The 14,134-nt window shown below is 40.4% G+C and overlaps 1 protein-coding gene across 8 annotated transcripts in view; it reads left to right on the top strand.

The window, feature by feature from the left end:
* The first annotated feature begins 223 nt into the window (after positions 1–223).
* PAXIP1 (PAX interacting protein 1) overlaps positions 224–14,134 on the top strand; it is a 30,661-nt gene continuing 16,750 nt past the window's right edge. For 4 of the 8 annotated variants that reach the window (XM_085563451.1, XM_085563427.1, XM_077789333.2 and 1 more), the window contains exons 1-6: positions 224–434; positions 5,282–5,416; positions 7,165–7,208; positions 9,778–9,841; positions 10,120–10,233; positions 12,096–12,746. In XM_085563451.1, the coding sequence (XP_085419577.1) occupies positions 345–434; positions 5,282–5,416; positions 7,165–7,208; positions 9,778–9,841; positions 10,120–10,233; positions 12,096–12,746 (1,098 nt within the window). In that variant the 5' untranslated portion in view covers positions 224–344. Of the gene's footprint in view, positions 435–1,121; positions 2,542–3,377; positions 4,787–5,281; positions 5,417–7,164; positions 7,209–9,777; positions 9,842–10,119; positions 10,234–12,095; positions 12,747–14,134 lie in introns of those variants that run through there. The other 4 variants (XM_085563421.1, XM_085563396.1, XM_085563431.1 and 1 more) reach the window with 3 other exon arrangements.

The raw sequence follows: 14,134 nt of genomic DNA, 5'->3' as shown, positions 1-14,134 counted from the left end.
GGGGGGAGCTGCGGACCCGGATGCTGCCTGCCGGTCCGGTTCGGGGAAAGAGGGAGGAGCAGGGATAGCGCCTGTGGATCAGAGGCGGGCGCGGCCCTGCAGCAGCCGTGGTGGCTGATCGGGCGGGGGGAGCCGCTTTGCGGGGGCGGCTCTCCCCTCCCCCTTCCACCCCCCCTACGTCCCGGTGGGGGATGGTGTGTCCCGCAGCGCGCGCCTTGCTCGCGCGGTTCGGCGGCTCTGCGGGGGGAGGGGGACGGGAGAGACCCGGGCCCCGGCGGGTTTCGCACGGTGAGCGCGGGGAATAGCGGGCAGGGGGGGAGCGCCCGCTGCTGCCGTCCGGGACCATGTTGGCGGACGACGAGGAGGAGCTGAAAGTCCCGGAGGAGATGTTCAAAGACGTCAAGTTCTTCGTGGTGGGAGACATCGACCCCAAGGTACCGGGTCATCCCTTCTTATCATTCCCGCCTTCCCTTTCGTCTCCCCCCCCATCCCGACGTTGGGGGGGCACAGTGGAACCGTCCGGCTACCGCGCGCGGGCTCGAGGCTCGCGCCGCCTCACGGGGAAAGGGCGGGAGCGGGGGGAGCGCGCGCCTGAGGGACCGGGCGGGATGGCTGAGGGGGGGAGGGGAGGCGGCCGGTCCAGATCCCGGCCCCGATCCCGGCCCCGATCCCGGCTGTGCCCGCGGGAAGCGCCGCTGCCGCCGCCATGGGAGCGGCGGCCCCGCCGCGCAGGCCCCGCCGGAGCCGCCTGAGCGGAGGAGGAGCGGGCGGAGGGACTTCCTGTGCTGAGCCGGGCCGGGCCGGGCGGGCAGCGGGGGCAGCGGCCGGCGCTCCTCCGATTCGAGCGCTCCGCAGGCCCGGCCCCTCCCTGTGCCCGGTTCCGTACGGGTACGCAGGGACGGGCCGTGGGGAAGGCTGGTCACGGCGGGCCGGGCTGGCTCTGCCCTCCCACACAGACCTTCCCGCCTTGGCGCGGCCCCGAGCCCGGCCCCGCTACCGCCCCGGGGCCGCCGCTGCGGGGCTGCTGTGGGTTAGGCCGGGGGCCGCCCGCCCCTCTCGCCGTGCCCTGGGGTAATGCCCTGGGCAATGCAGGTGGCCTGGCCGTGAGTAACACCCGTGGTGGGAGAAGGTGGTTGAAACAAAGTTTTGTGGCTTGTCCAATTAGATGCTTGAAATGCAACCTGCGGAGGTTTAGGACAGCGGCTTCCTGCAAGCAGGTTACTGCCTGCTTCACGCTGAAGTTAAAGTTCTTTGCCTCTCTGGTAGTTGCTGTAGTAAAGTCTTAGTTCAGTGTTGGTTTCCTTTATCATCCTGTCCTGACGCTCACTAGCTGTGTCCTGGAGGCACAGTTACTGGCCTGTTCAGATGGATTTCATTCCTATTGTGCTAAAATAAATACAGTCTAGGAAGAATACGGTTAACAGGATGAAAACTTCTTTAGACAGGTTTCTAGATATAAAACTTAGTTCTTTAGGCATTAGGTCTTTAGAGATAAAATTTTTAATAGTGGCTTAGCACTCAAGTAACAGATTCCTGTACTTACCAAAAAACCCTACAGCAGCAGTTAGTATTATGTGTATGAGGGTGAGTGCAAAAATCCTGTAGCACTGTTGTACATAATTTGTCATTAGAGTAGTGTCTTGAAAAGCCTGTTTTAGTCATGTGTTGACATGGGAGGACAATTAGCAGATTTCCCATAGAGCAAATAGACAAGCATTCTCTTAAATTGGTTTTCTTTCTCATGCTAAATTTTATTGTTCTTTGCAGTCAGAGTCATTGTCATAGAGCTTTGATATGCTCCAAATTTGGTGCATTGAATGTTCCTCTGCCTGGCTTGGAGGCTGAGCCCGGTCAGAGTGAGGAGCTGGGCTGGGCTGAGCTCGGGGCCAGCTCCTGGGAGAACCCTCTGTACCGGCTTCAGCCCAGCTGGCAACTAAGCACAGCACAGCTGCTCTCTCACCCCCACCCCTGAGCAGTGTAATGGGGAGGACATTCAAAAATTAAACTTACAGGTTGAGATATAAAAGCAGCTTAATAATTGAAAACCAGGTAATGGTAAATAATTGAAAACAATGGTAATGGTAAATAATAATGCTAAGAAAAAGGGAAATAAAGGAAACCTTAAGCAAGTGAGGCACAATACAGTTGCTCACCGTGCACTGACTGATGCCAGACATCATTCCTGACCCCAGATCAGCCCTTCTTATGGGTAACTCCCCCAGTTTATATAGTGGGCATGACTTGCTTTGGTGTGGTTGGCCAGTTTGGGTCACCTGTCCAGGCTGTACTCCCTCCCAGCCTTTTTTATAACTCCTTACTGGCAGAGGAAATCACAAAAAAGTAGTCCTTAGGATAAACACAACTTAGGAAAAACCAAAACATCAGTGTGTTACCAACATTATTTCCCTTCTGAATCCAAAACACAGAACCATGGCAGCTACAGAGAATAAATTAACTTTATCCTTGCTGAGACCAGGACACCCTCCTGTGGGTGTCCTCTGTGGTACCCTGGGACACCTGAGTATGAGGAGCATTTATCAGGTGTGTTTTGAGCCAAGACAGAATACAGAAATTGTAAACCAAACTCAATCAGTTCTTAGAGTGAAATTTGTCCCATGACAAATAAAAAAGTTACAAATATCTTTGGCACTTTTTACTGCTTCACATACAGGTGGATGCCAGCTTGATTTTGCAGAAAATTTCCTCCTTCATCTTCTGGGAAGGAGCACACTTTGATCAACTTAAATTTCTAAATAGTTTCACAGAAAACCAGTTACTGTAATAAATATTAAAACACCTAGCACAAGTGAGCATGCTAATCAAAACAGATTCAAGAGTAAGAAGAAAAAAAGTAATTTTTTTTCAGGTGAATAACTGCATACCTACATTAAAGCATGTGCAGCATAAATTGGAAGGGAAGCAAAAGTCTGGAGTTGTGCCAAGGTGTTCTCTGGCACATGAAGGAGTTAGGTTGGCTCTCAGCTCCAAACCCATTCCACTCCATTGGGTACATTTTGCTCCTCACACCTTACTGAGGGTGATGAGAAGATGTCAGCTCCTCTTTTTCTTTTAATAAATGCTCTTTCTGCTTTCCTCAAATATAAAATCCCAAACCATCATGTTTTGGAAACACCAGTTAAAATCAATATTTGCTTCAGAAAGAAATAAAAAGTAATGCAACGCAGCACAAGGTCTTTGAACAGGATATTTGGTTTTGGTTATCTTGTTTAATTTATTTTTATATGCCCATTGCCTTACTTCTTAATTTTGAACTATTCCTCTTGTTTCTTCCAACCCAGATTTTAGTGGGAGAGAAAGATAAAATTTTTATTCCTCCCCTCACAAAAAAAAAAAAAAAAAAAAAAAAAAAAATTTTAGGTATTTTTAAATTATGTGTTCATATTAAGGCTTTTCAGCATTATGTTTTCTAGTTACAGGTATATGGTTGATATAAATGTAAATGAGTTCTTTAATTGTGCCAACACAACTTTTCAGTCCAGGCACTACTTAATCTGTAGAAGTTGTGTATTTTAAGTGGAGTTTTGAAGTTTACGGGACCTAAATTAGGATGACTCTTTTTTCATGAAACATAAAATAATCAAGTGCATTATTATGTATCACATTTATATCATACTTTTAGCACATTATTCATAGCTACTTTCTGATGCTGTCAGATTTGGGCTCTCAGTTTTCATGACGTTCACTCCTTTTTTTAGCCTTCCCCTGAATGAGCAGTCTAATGGGATTGTAACTCAGGGAGAGCTGTGTGAGACAAGGAGCTCATGTGCTGAGACTGTTCCTAAATACCTTTTGTTTTCAAACGTGCTTTATTTGGATTTAGCGTCTCCTTTTGGAATGATAGCATCCTGTGGTTCTTTACGGTTAACTGGATTTCATGAAGGAAGGTATATCATGATTTAGGGGATTGATATGCAAAATGGAAACGTTCACTCCTGTTTCTGGCAGTGGTGAGAAGAACAGCAAGCTCATGATCAATTTTCTTGGTTATTTTAGAGTAGTTCTTTTGGTAAGATTCATATATTGCAGAAAAAAATTTAACTTTTGTTTTCTTAAATGGAGTTTTAAAGTCAGGTACTTCTGTCAGGAGGTGCCTCCTCAGTAAGTGGCGATTTTTCTTTCCCTGTTTTTCTGCTTGGCAGAAATGCTTTATAAAATAGCTTGATGCTATATTTTAGAGTCTCTTTTTCAGTATTTCTTTATCCTGGTGAGTGTACAGGGTAGGGAGTAATTGCTTAAGGAACAATGAATTAATTAATACTTTGTTTGATGAATGCATTGCCTTGCTCTCTGCTGTTTACTGTTGTTGGCAGAGCATTCTGTTTTGAAGGGAATGTCCCCAGCAGGTTTGCAGGGGCAGACATCTGTCCCTGACAGGTTTTGGAAGATGAAAGTCTTACCAATTTTATTCTAAATAATTATTTCTGAATAATAAAAGGGAATGAAACAGTAGTCATAAATGGATGGCATTTTTAACTTCTGAACTCTTTTAGACCATAATGTTTTAAAACATTTTCTCTTCCCTCTATACCCCACTACCTTCTCTGTTACCTTCTTGGTTTAAATGAAAGTCCTGGTTTTTTGGGGCACAGGGATCTTCATCACACAGATCTCTACAGCAGAGCTGAGAGAACACTGAGCTCTTGAAGCAGAATCTGCTATTTGGGCCTTGCAAATTATGAGTGAGATGTGCTTTGGTAGTTGGGAGTTGTTTTGCATTCTCAGGGCAGAGCAGTGGAGTGAGGCACTGCAGTTCCAGCTTCTGAAGGTACTAACATAGAGAGCATGAGTCCTACTTTTTTTTTTTTTCTTCTGTATTTCACAAAATCACTTAGTCCTTAGAATTTAACCTCTTATTTTAAAGTATATTCAAACACTTCGAGAACTACCCTATGAAAAAACAAACACTTAGAAGAGCTTTTGTTCCCTGCATGAAGGAAAATAGTTTTAATATATTTTTTGAGGCATTCATGTTCTGGAAAAAAACTTGAAATTTTCCCAGTTCCTACCCCATCATCAATTATTTTGGAAAGTAGCTCTTGCGATGCAATGATGAAAATATAGAAGAGGTGTAAACCTTTGGAAGTCAGTTTTTTAAATGTGTTTGGTAACTTTAGGAAAAGTTCTGGCCACCTACAGGAGGACAGCCAAGAAAGGTCATATTCATTCATCCACCCTGTGTTAGTGTCTTCTTGCAGTAATGTTTTTCTCAAATAAAAGTTGCTAAAAATTGTTGATTCTCCCTGTCTTCTTTTGGCTTTAGGTTATCCAACTTCTGAAAGCTGGGAAAGCAAAGGAAGTTTCTTACAATGCACTGGCCTCCCATATTATTTCAGAAGATGGGGACAATCCAGAAGTTGGAGAATCTCGAGAAGTTTTTGATCTCCCTGTGGTAAAGGTGAGTGACTCATCCATGATATTGTCAAAGTATTTAGTATTATGAAGCATAGATGCTTCATTCTTGTAACAAAATATTCATCTTTGGCTGGTGACCAAATAAAGCATGTCTTTAAAAATCTTACATTTTTGTAACACAAACTTTTATCCTGACTTGCAGACTTCTGTTACAGTTCTGTTCTCTCCTTCTGCTTGTTGCTCTGTATCTGTCAGTGGTGGGGGTTTTTTTTTAGTGTTCTGCTTTGGTCTTTTTTTCAGATTTTTCTTTCAGTCATCTGTGATATGATGTCCTGTTAGTTCTGCTTTAGAAGTATTCTGAAGGAAAGGTTCTTGCAAGCTTTTGCCAGTGGAAAGCCTCAATTTAGAATAAGTATTAGATTGCTGAAGGTTTTTTTAAAACACATAAAATTGGCAAAGTGTAAAATGATTTTGTTGATTTTGCATATATGTACTCTGCTAATTATGGACTATAGGAACTTGTAGAAAATTAGGGGTTTTTTCCTCCTTATTTTAGTTTTTAAGGTTTTTTTTTTAGTCTTTTTCTTTCTTTCTTACACTGGAATTACCAGTATTTTGTTACTATCTTCCAATAGCAGGGTATTTTTCAGTGAAAAACTCTGAGCTTCATCTTTGAATATGTGAACTTGTCACTCTGGAAGTATTGAGAGAGTTTGGAAGAAATAAACACTAGAATTTTGTTACTAATACCTTTGAGTACATGATTTTGGGTTATTTTATCCATATGGATACAGGTGGCAGTAGAGAATTTTGATAGGTTTTGTCATGAGAGTGCACCTGACAGTGTAGAACTGTGAATTAACGCTAAAAAATGAAATGTTTGGCTAGGGACCCTTATGGTTATACTGGGTGTGCTGGTTAATTTTTAGTTCCCTTTCTCTGAAGTGGTTTCTGGTGTAATTTTAACTTCATAAACAAGGAAATGCTGCCATTTTCATGGGAAGGAAGGACATCAGCATTGTAGAGAGCACTTCCTGCTTTCTAATGCCACTTAAATAATTTAATTTGCTTCATAACTGCCAACTCATTTGCTGGAGGAGAGCAAATCTTTCACTAATGTCACTTGGCTTGACCTGAAAACATCACAGCATGATCTGTAATCAAGAAAATCAGACTAAGTATTAAAGGGACTGGAAGTCAGAGGCACCAAAGTAGCTGGTTATTGGGAAAAAGGAAGATTAAAAACTTAAGGGAGGAAAAGATCCTTTTTTTTTTTCCCCTTGGGATTGAGTAGTTAGAAGTTAAGTGGTTGTAACTATTTTTTGTATTATCCTTTATAAGGGAAGGAGGAAAACAAAAACTGGGACACCATAACCATAGTTGCCACAATATATTATTTTGTTTGTCTTTTGAGGAAAAGTAATTCCATACTGAATGTGATGTCACTCTTTGCCCATTCTTCCTTATCTACTGCACTGGGACCAGTGTCCTACATCTCCTCCATTCACTGCCACCACCCTGTGTCCCTTTGAGCCCTTCTGTCCCAGAGCACTGTCGGAGAGGGGCCATCCCTATTTATCAGCCAGCACTGTTCTGTCGTTCGAAAACTCATTCTGTGTAAGGCTATGGTTCTTCACTCCTTGGAGATAAGTGTAGGATTAGATTTAGATAGACTTCCGAAGCTAGGAAGTGTGTATTAAAACTAGCTATAGCATGAACTTGGAAGGTAATTCATATTTTGTGCATGTAGACCAAGGATTTTAATGTCTGGTGGTTTCTGGTTTTTTTCAGCCTTCCTGGGTGATCTTGTCTGTTCGCTGTGGAGCTCTTCTGCCGTATCCTTTTAAGGCCAAAATTCTAGAAATTATGTTAAAATGGATACCATTGAATTCAAGACTGGATTCAAGACTGTTTCAAATAGGTACTGCTTAAACTTCTAAAATGGTCTCTTGTGTTTTGCCTGCCAATGCTGCAGTGTGCTTGAAGCTTCTTTGTCTTCTTTATTCCTGTCCCTTTGCCTATTTTATGGTTCATAGGCACTTAGAGGATATCTATTATCAAATAGAAAACAAGAGGTGGTAGGTGCAAGAATCCAGGTGTTCATACTGGGAATTCAGGCCTTAATGTGCTTCAGAGATTCAGAATTCCTGTTTTATACCCAATAGTTTAAGTGTGTGCCCTTGCAACTTGCTGTGTTTCTGTGATGTGGTCTAGGCTAGTGATTTTGGTCATTTGTGTCTGGACGTAATAAATGTATTTATTGTACTTTCATCATAAGGATGAGTGTTTAGTTGTTTATGTTACACTTCTCTAAACCTTCTCCCTGTTCATAAAGAGTGTTCACAAAAAAAAACCCAACTTGGTATGAGCTACATTTTCAGGCTTAAATAACTTAATATTTCATTATTGATGTTCTTTCACATGAAGAAGTTGCACTATTAAAAAATTTTTATTCTATGTGTAACCAGGGTTTTTTAAAAGGATTCTCTAAGAGCTGACATTATTGGATACCCAGAAGAGAAATAAACAGATGAAACAACAGAATGGTGCAGTCCATAACTGAATTGTAGCTATAAATGTGGGAATGAAGCTCTCAATGGCTATTGCTCAGGAAGTCTTTATTGTGGGAACATTGGAATGGCCAAATGAAAAGACCAGGTCTCAGTAGTGACTTGTTCTTCAGTTGCATGGAAGAAGGAAGTTTTGTGCACCTGTGAGCAATAAATGTGTTCTTGGACCTTTGACTGTCTAGCACTTCATGTCTTTAGTACATGGTGGGTTTAGGTTTTACTCTGAACTTTATTGTGCTGACAAAATGAGTTGTTAAAGTCTTTACTTCATTTTGTCCTGTCTCAGTCTCTTTATGACTTCTAGTGCAGTGGCATCTGGCCTTTTATTAGGATTTAGGTACTGCCTTAATGAAAAAAATACAGTCATTAATAGGAATAGCTTAATTATTAATAGGAATAGCTGATTGCTTTTGGACCCAGTTTAGGCAGAAGTTTGAGATTCTGCATTTTTTGTCTTTAGTTTATGTTTTAATTTGGTAATGCTCAAAGTGGTCATTGAATTTCTGAAGAACCAAGTCCTAGAAACATCTTGTGTCAGTTAGACATATGGATCTAATAAGAGCCTTAAGGATTTTATGTTGCCTTACCAATTCTAGTGCTTATTTGATGGGCATTTGCCTGTCAGTTGCTAAAGGTAAAGTTTAATACAGAAAGATGTAATGCAATGTAAAAGCACAGTAATTTTGTCTGTTTCTTAGTGGAAGTTGTTTTCACCAGAGGGAACTTAATACAGTAGAGTGTTCTCCTGTGCTCTGCTCACTGACGTGTGCAAAGTCTGACTAACCTGTAGTGGAAGGGAAGTAGCAGAAAAATGAATCTGGAAGCAGACTCTGTGAAGAAGGAAAAAGAGTTTTCATGTGTGAAAACCGTGGCTATAATGCCATAAAGAGGGCTGGCAATTTATTTTGCAGCAAAAGCAAGAGTGAGGAGGGTGTGCTTTTCAATGGTCTTGTATAGATAAAAGAGAGTCAGAGCCCTTCTGAGCTTTTGTTGATGGCAGGAAGAAAAGTGAGTTTTTCTGTATTCCCTCTGTTTTGTTTTATGTTATGCTGCTTGTAACTTTAAAAAGAGTCTCTTTCACTCCTGTTCTTTAGAGTGTGCAAGCTCCAGGCAAACTGATAGACCTCTTAAAAGTTAAATACTGACTGTCTCCGCTTTATGTGCTACCAGTAGGTACTCAGGCAGGGATTAGACACATGTACGCTTTTGAAAGATCCAGTACTGAATTTCTACCTTGGATGAAATGGAGAACAATTTAGGATCTTCATCAGGCGAACTTCTTGAGGTATTCTGGGTTCTGGCAGTAATTTATTCTTACATTTTAAAATGCTTTTGGCTTTGTCATTAGCTTACTGTGTGCTGTCTCTTCTGGGCTTCAAAACATGTATGTTGCTGGTGCACCTGGGGAAAACAATTTTGTTTCATTTAAAAAATCCCAGTGTCTGCAGGTGACACAATGTACACTTGTTTCTGTAGTAATTTTTTTCTGAGAAATGTGCATGGGTCTTAAACACAAGATCATATGAAAGTGTGGAAAAGAGGGGCAAGTTGCAGAAGTCTGGTCCATCTCTTTCCCAGGTCAGTTCTGGTTTAGAGTGTTACCAAAACTGATCATAATATTGCAGGTGTTCTGATTCTGTTTGTACATCAGGTTTCCTTTCTTGATGCATAAACTTTAATTGTAAACAGACAATGTACTTTCAAAGATGAAAGTTTTTGATTGGTCACATACTTGGTATTATCTGAGAAATACTGCATAGACTGTTGAGTTTCCTGAGGGACATTAGAAGGAAATTAATCTAATTATTTTGCATCCTTGACACCTGCTTTCCAGTGTAAATGGCTTTTCTCCAGAATCATGTCAGATCTTTTTTGGAGTCACTGCTTGTCTCTCTCAGGTAAGAAATGAACCATATTTCAGTCTACTCCAATGTGCATTATATGTGGGATGTTTGCTTCTTTTTGAGGAGAGATACCAGTTTTTCTGTTGTACTATGACTTTTTTTTTCCTATTTGTTTTCTCTGTCTCTCTTACTTCCCTGCTAATTTGGTATTTAAAAGTTACAGGTAATACATTAGCCAGCCTTGTAAATGGTGTGCTGTGTATTACTAAAATTCTTCCAGCTGAAGACAGCTGGGTGCACAGAGCTAAAAGGATTTTCTGCCTTCCTTTTAGGTTTCATCTGAAGACCGAAGTATGCTGTGGGCTTTGATTACTTTTTATGGAGGGAATTGCCAGCTGAGCCTCAATAAGAAATGTACTCACTTGATTGTGCCTGAGCCAAAGGGGGTAAGAGTTTATTACATGTACAATTCTTCTTGTAGCTCTCATTTGCTTTCAAATAGTCAAAAATTTTCCATCTGCCTGAAGTTAGAATTCTTAACACTGTTGATTAACAACTAAATTCAGCAAAATTAGGCATCACAGCTATTCAGTTTGCGCTTATTTTATGCATGGCTTTAAGCTTGATTAATTTAAAAAATGTCCAATTTCACACTGCTATTTGAATTCCAGTTTGAATAAAGAATTTTATTCTTTATCTTGTTTGTCTTAGCCTAATTTTGATATGTCACAGTCATTAGTGATTGTGATTATATTATAAATCCACAGATACAGAATCAGTGAAGAAAAACAAAGGACAAAATTGAAATATTGAAGAATAAAAAATGGGCTGGCACTGAGAGAAGAGAAAGTGTGGCTATGGGAAAGGAATGCTTTTCCTTTTTTAAGATGTAGGAACCTTTGTAGGGCTGGGTTCTTTTTTGTGAATGTGTATGTCTGTTGGTTTTTGGTTTTGTGGGTTTTTATTAAATGTTTGATAATGCTTCTGTGGACTGCTTAGAAGGGTGTATTGAACACTGTTCTAGTTATCTCTTTCATCACAAGAAAATATAAGTCTTGGGCAAAACTTTGAAATGAAATGGACCAATGAAATGCATTAAGAATCATACCTTAATAGCTTACTAAAAAAGTAAATAATAAGCTTTTTACAGCAAAGGATGTTGTCTTTAGCTTGCCAGTTAAGAAACTTAAGGAGGTTTTAGCATTCTCTCTCTGTAGGATACAAATATTTTAATGCACATAATCATTGAATGGGAACAATTTTATGGGATTATTACGCATTGCTTCCAGTCCTGCTGGTCTGATACACTACAAGGGAAGCTGCAGCAGTTTGTAATGAGAACAGTTCTGTCCCTAGGAAAACTTACATGATTGTTCTGACTAGATACAGGATGATAAAACAAGATTATTAATAATTCTCACCAGAAGGAAATAATAAAATCTTGTGTTGGCAAATAAACTTGATTTCAACTCCAATGTCTTTATTTTGTATGAATGACAGTTTCATTGCGGGAAATAACTTCAGAGAATCACAATATTAATTTCCTCTGAATGTGCTCCTTGTTAATTTATGTTGTTTGACATAAAAGAAAATACCAGCTCAATCTTTTCTAAATATTGTATCCTGAAAAAAGTTTCAAATTGTCAAAAGAAAGTTTTTTTTCTATACTGTTTTGATGTATGTGAGGGGTTTCCATTAAAGAGGATATTTGAATAAATAGGACACTGATTCCGTGTCTTTTCTATTAGGAAAGGAAACAGTGAAGGTTTAAGATTTAAATTGTATTCTTGCTGAAGTGCTTTTCTTCAGTGATCAATTTTTAAATATTTGTCTCTACTTCATTATGAAATTCTGTCTTTTTCTCCAAATGCTTTTTCATAATGGGACTGGGTTTTTTTTTACTTTTTTTTTATAGTGGATAAAACATAAACTGTATTTAGACTTGCCTTAATGTCCTCCTAAAATCACATGCATTTTAGTATTGACCATGCCATTCCTCACTGCTGGGTTGGAATATTTCAGTGATTGGATTAAAGAAGAATTTTGCAAGTGAAGACATTCATCTTCTGCAGTTGTGCCTTCTGAGTCCTTTATAGTGTAAATGTGGGGAATTTGTTTTTTTTTTTTTTGTTTTAATCTATTGGAACCTGTGGTTCTGCACAGTATAAATCCTGTTGGATCTGGGCGAGATCAGTCTCTGGTATTGGACAGTGTCCTTGTAATCTCCCTCTCCATGCTCTAGCCCTTATCTCAGAGAACTTACTTGGGATTGGTTTTGTCTTTAAATATTTTTTTTTTTGCCCCCCAGGAAAAATATGAATGTGCTTATAAACGGGACAGCATTAAAATTGTGACCCCAGACTGGGTACTGGATTGTATAGCTGATAAGTGTAAAAAAGAAGAGACTCCTTATCATCCTCGTTTAATTATATATGAGGAGGAAGAGGAGGAGGAGGAGGAAGAGGAAGAAGAAGCAGAAGCAGAAAATGAAGAACAAGATTCACAAAATGAAGCTAGTACTGATGAAAAATTATCAAGCCCAGCATCTTCTCGAGAAGGATCACCTTTGGGTGATCAAGCTTTTTCACCAAAATCTACTTCTGCTGATAAGGCAAAAGGGGAACTGATGTTCGATGATTCTTCTGATTCCTCTCCGGAAAAGCAAGAAAGGAATTTGAACTGGACACCAGCTGAAGTCCCACAGGCATCTGCAGCAAAGCGTAGGTTGCCTCAAGGGAAGGACTCCGGGTTGATTAATTTGTGTGCCAATGTCCCACCAGTGCCAGGTAACATTTTGCCTCCTGATATGAGAGGCAACCTCATGGCTTCAGTCCAAGGTGCCCAGAGTTCTGACCGCCAGGAAATGATGGCCACGTGGAGTCCAGCCGTGCGGACGTTAAGGAATATTACTAATAGTGCTGATATTCAGCAGATTAATAGACCATCAAATGTAGCACATGTAAGTGTTGGATTTTTAATTTATAAGCTATTGGACTTTTTCTTAGGAGCTATAGTGTCCAAGAACTTCAGTTTCCTTTTGCTGTTCCTAAAATACCCAAAGTTAATACTTCCCTTTACTACTTAAAATTGTAGCCAAATTCGTAATTTCGCCGTAATAAGTTACTTAATTTCTGGCAGGTTCACATAATGCATTTGGAATAAACATTTGGAAGAGTAAAGTTATGTATAACTATAGCATGGTTTAAATTTTCAGTAAAGACTTCTTGGTAAGAGAGGGAAAAATATTAATTTAGAATTATTTTGCTAGTTTAGGAAACCTGGTTTCCTATCCTTCTAGGTTCTCAGTCAGTGCAAGGAATTGTTTATGCTATAAACACATGAAATTGTGGAATTGATTGTTCCCACAGTAGGTTCAGTTCTATACTGCATTGTTCTGCTGGGCATATTATAATGGAGAAGTCCTAATTTACACTTTCTTATGCCACTTGTATGGTTGAAATAATTGCAGCTCTTGTGTTGAATGTATTTCTACAGGAAAATAAAAAGCAAGTGAGCATGCTGCACCTGCAGCATTGAAATTCTTAAATGTTTGTGGGAAGGGAGCGTGAGTAAAGTAGGTGCTGGTAAATGTTAGGCATTTCTTTTACTTAAATAATTGCATTGGTGCCTTTCTTCATGTTCATCTGATGGTAAAACTTTGAAAGGTGCCAGAGTAGTATAGAGGCTTCCAGCCAATACTTAAAACACACAGCGTGGAGTCACTCAGAAATGTTGATTCTGTGCTGGTTATATGACATCTGAATATTAAATGGAAATACAGGCTTTATTTGAAATCTGATTAGATTCCTCTTCTCAGTGCTTTAAATTGTTTAAGGGCTCAGACTTCTGGGCAAGGCCTGAGTAGAACTGCCAACCATTTGCTCAGTTGGCCAGCGTGGGTAAGTTGGCTACCATATGCTCTCCAGCCCAGTCACTGTGCTGTCAAATACACATCAGTGGCGTCCCTGTGGAAGAATTTCTGTCAGCAATATTTCCAGAGCTACAGGGTGGTTGTGTGCTTTGGCTTGTCTCTGTTCACCCAAAATCTGCTGGAGCAGGGGCTGGATTGTGATGTGCAAGGGCTGTACCAAGCAGGCTACTGGGCCAGCTCCAGCATGTGCAGAAAGCCTCTGCATCTTAGAATTGCGAATCTGCTTCCTAGAGGGAGGAATACCAGTTCTACCTTTTCCCCCTATAACTTCGCTTTTACTTTCTGCCCTGAATAATGAGTTCAAATCTTAGTGAACATTCTTGCAAAGTTAGTGTTTAGTTTGAACCTCTGATTTTCTACCAAGTATCAAAATCTATCATCAGGTGCTTACAGATACATAGTTACTTTCTGGATAT

This window comes from Lonchura striata, chromosome 2 (genome assembly GCF_050655825.1).
Source record: "Lonchura striata isolate lonStrDom1 chromosome 2, ASM5065582v1, whole genome shotgun sequence".
In the NCBI taxonomy this organism is placed as follows: Eukaryota; Metazoa; Chordata; class Aves; order Passeriformes; family Estrildidae; genus Lonchura; species Lonchura striata.
Note: the sequence above shows the minus strand (reverse complement) of the source record. Positions and strands in the feature narration are given on the sequence as shown.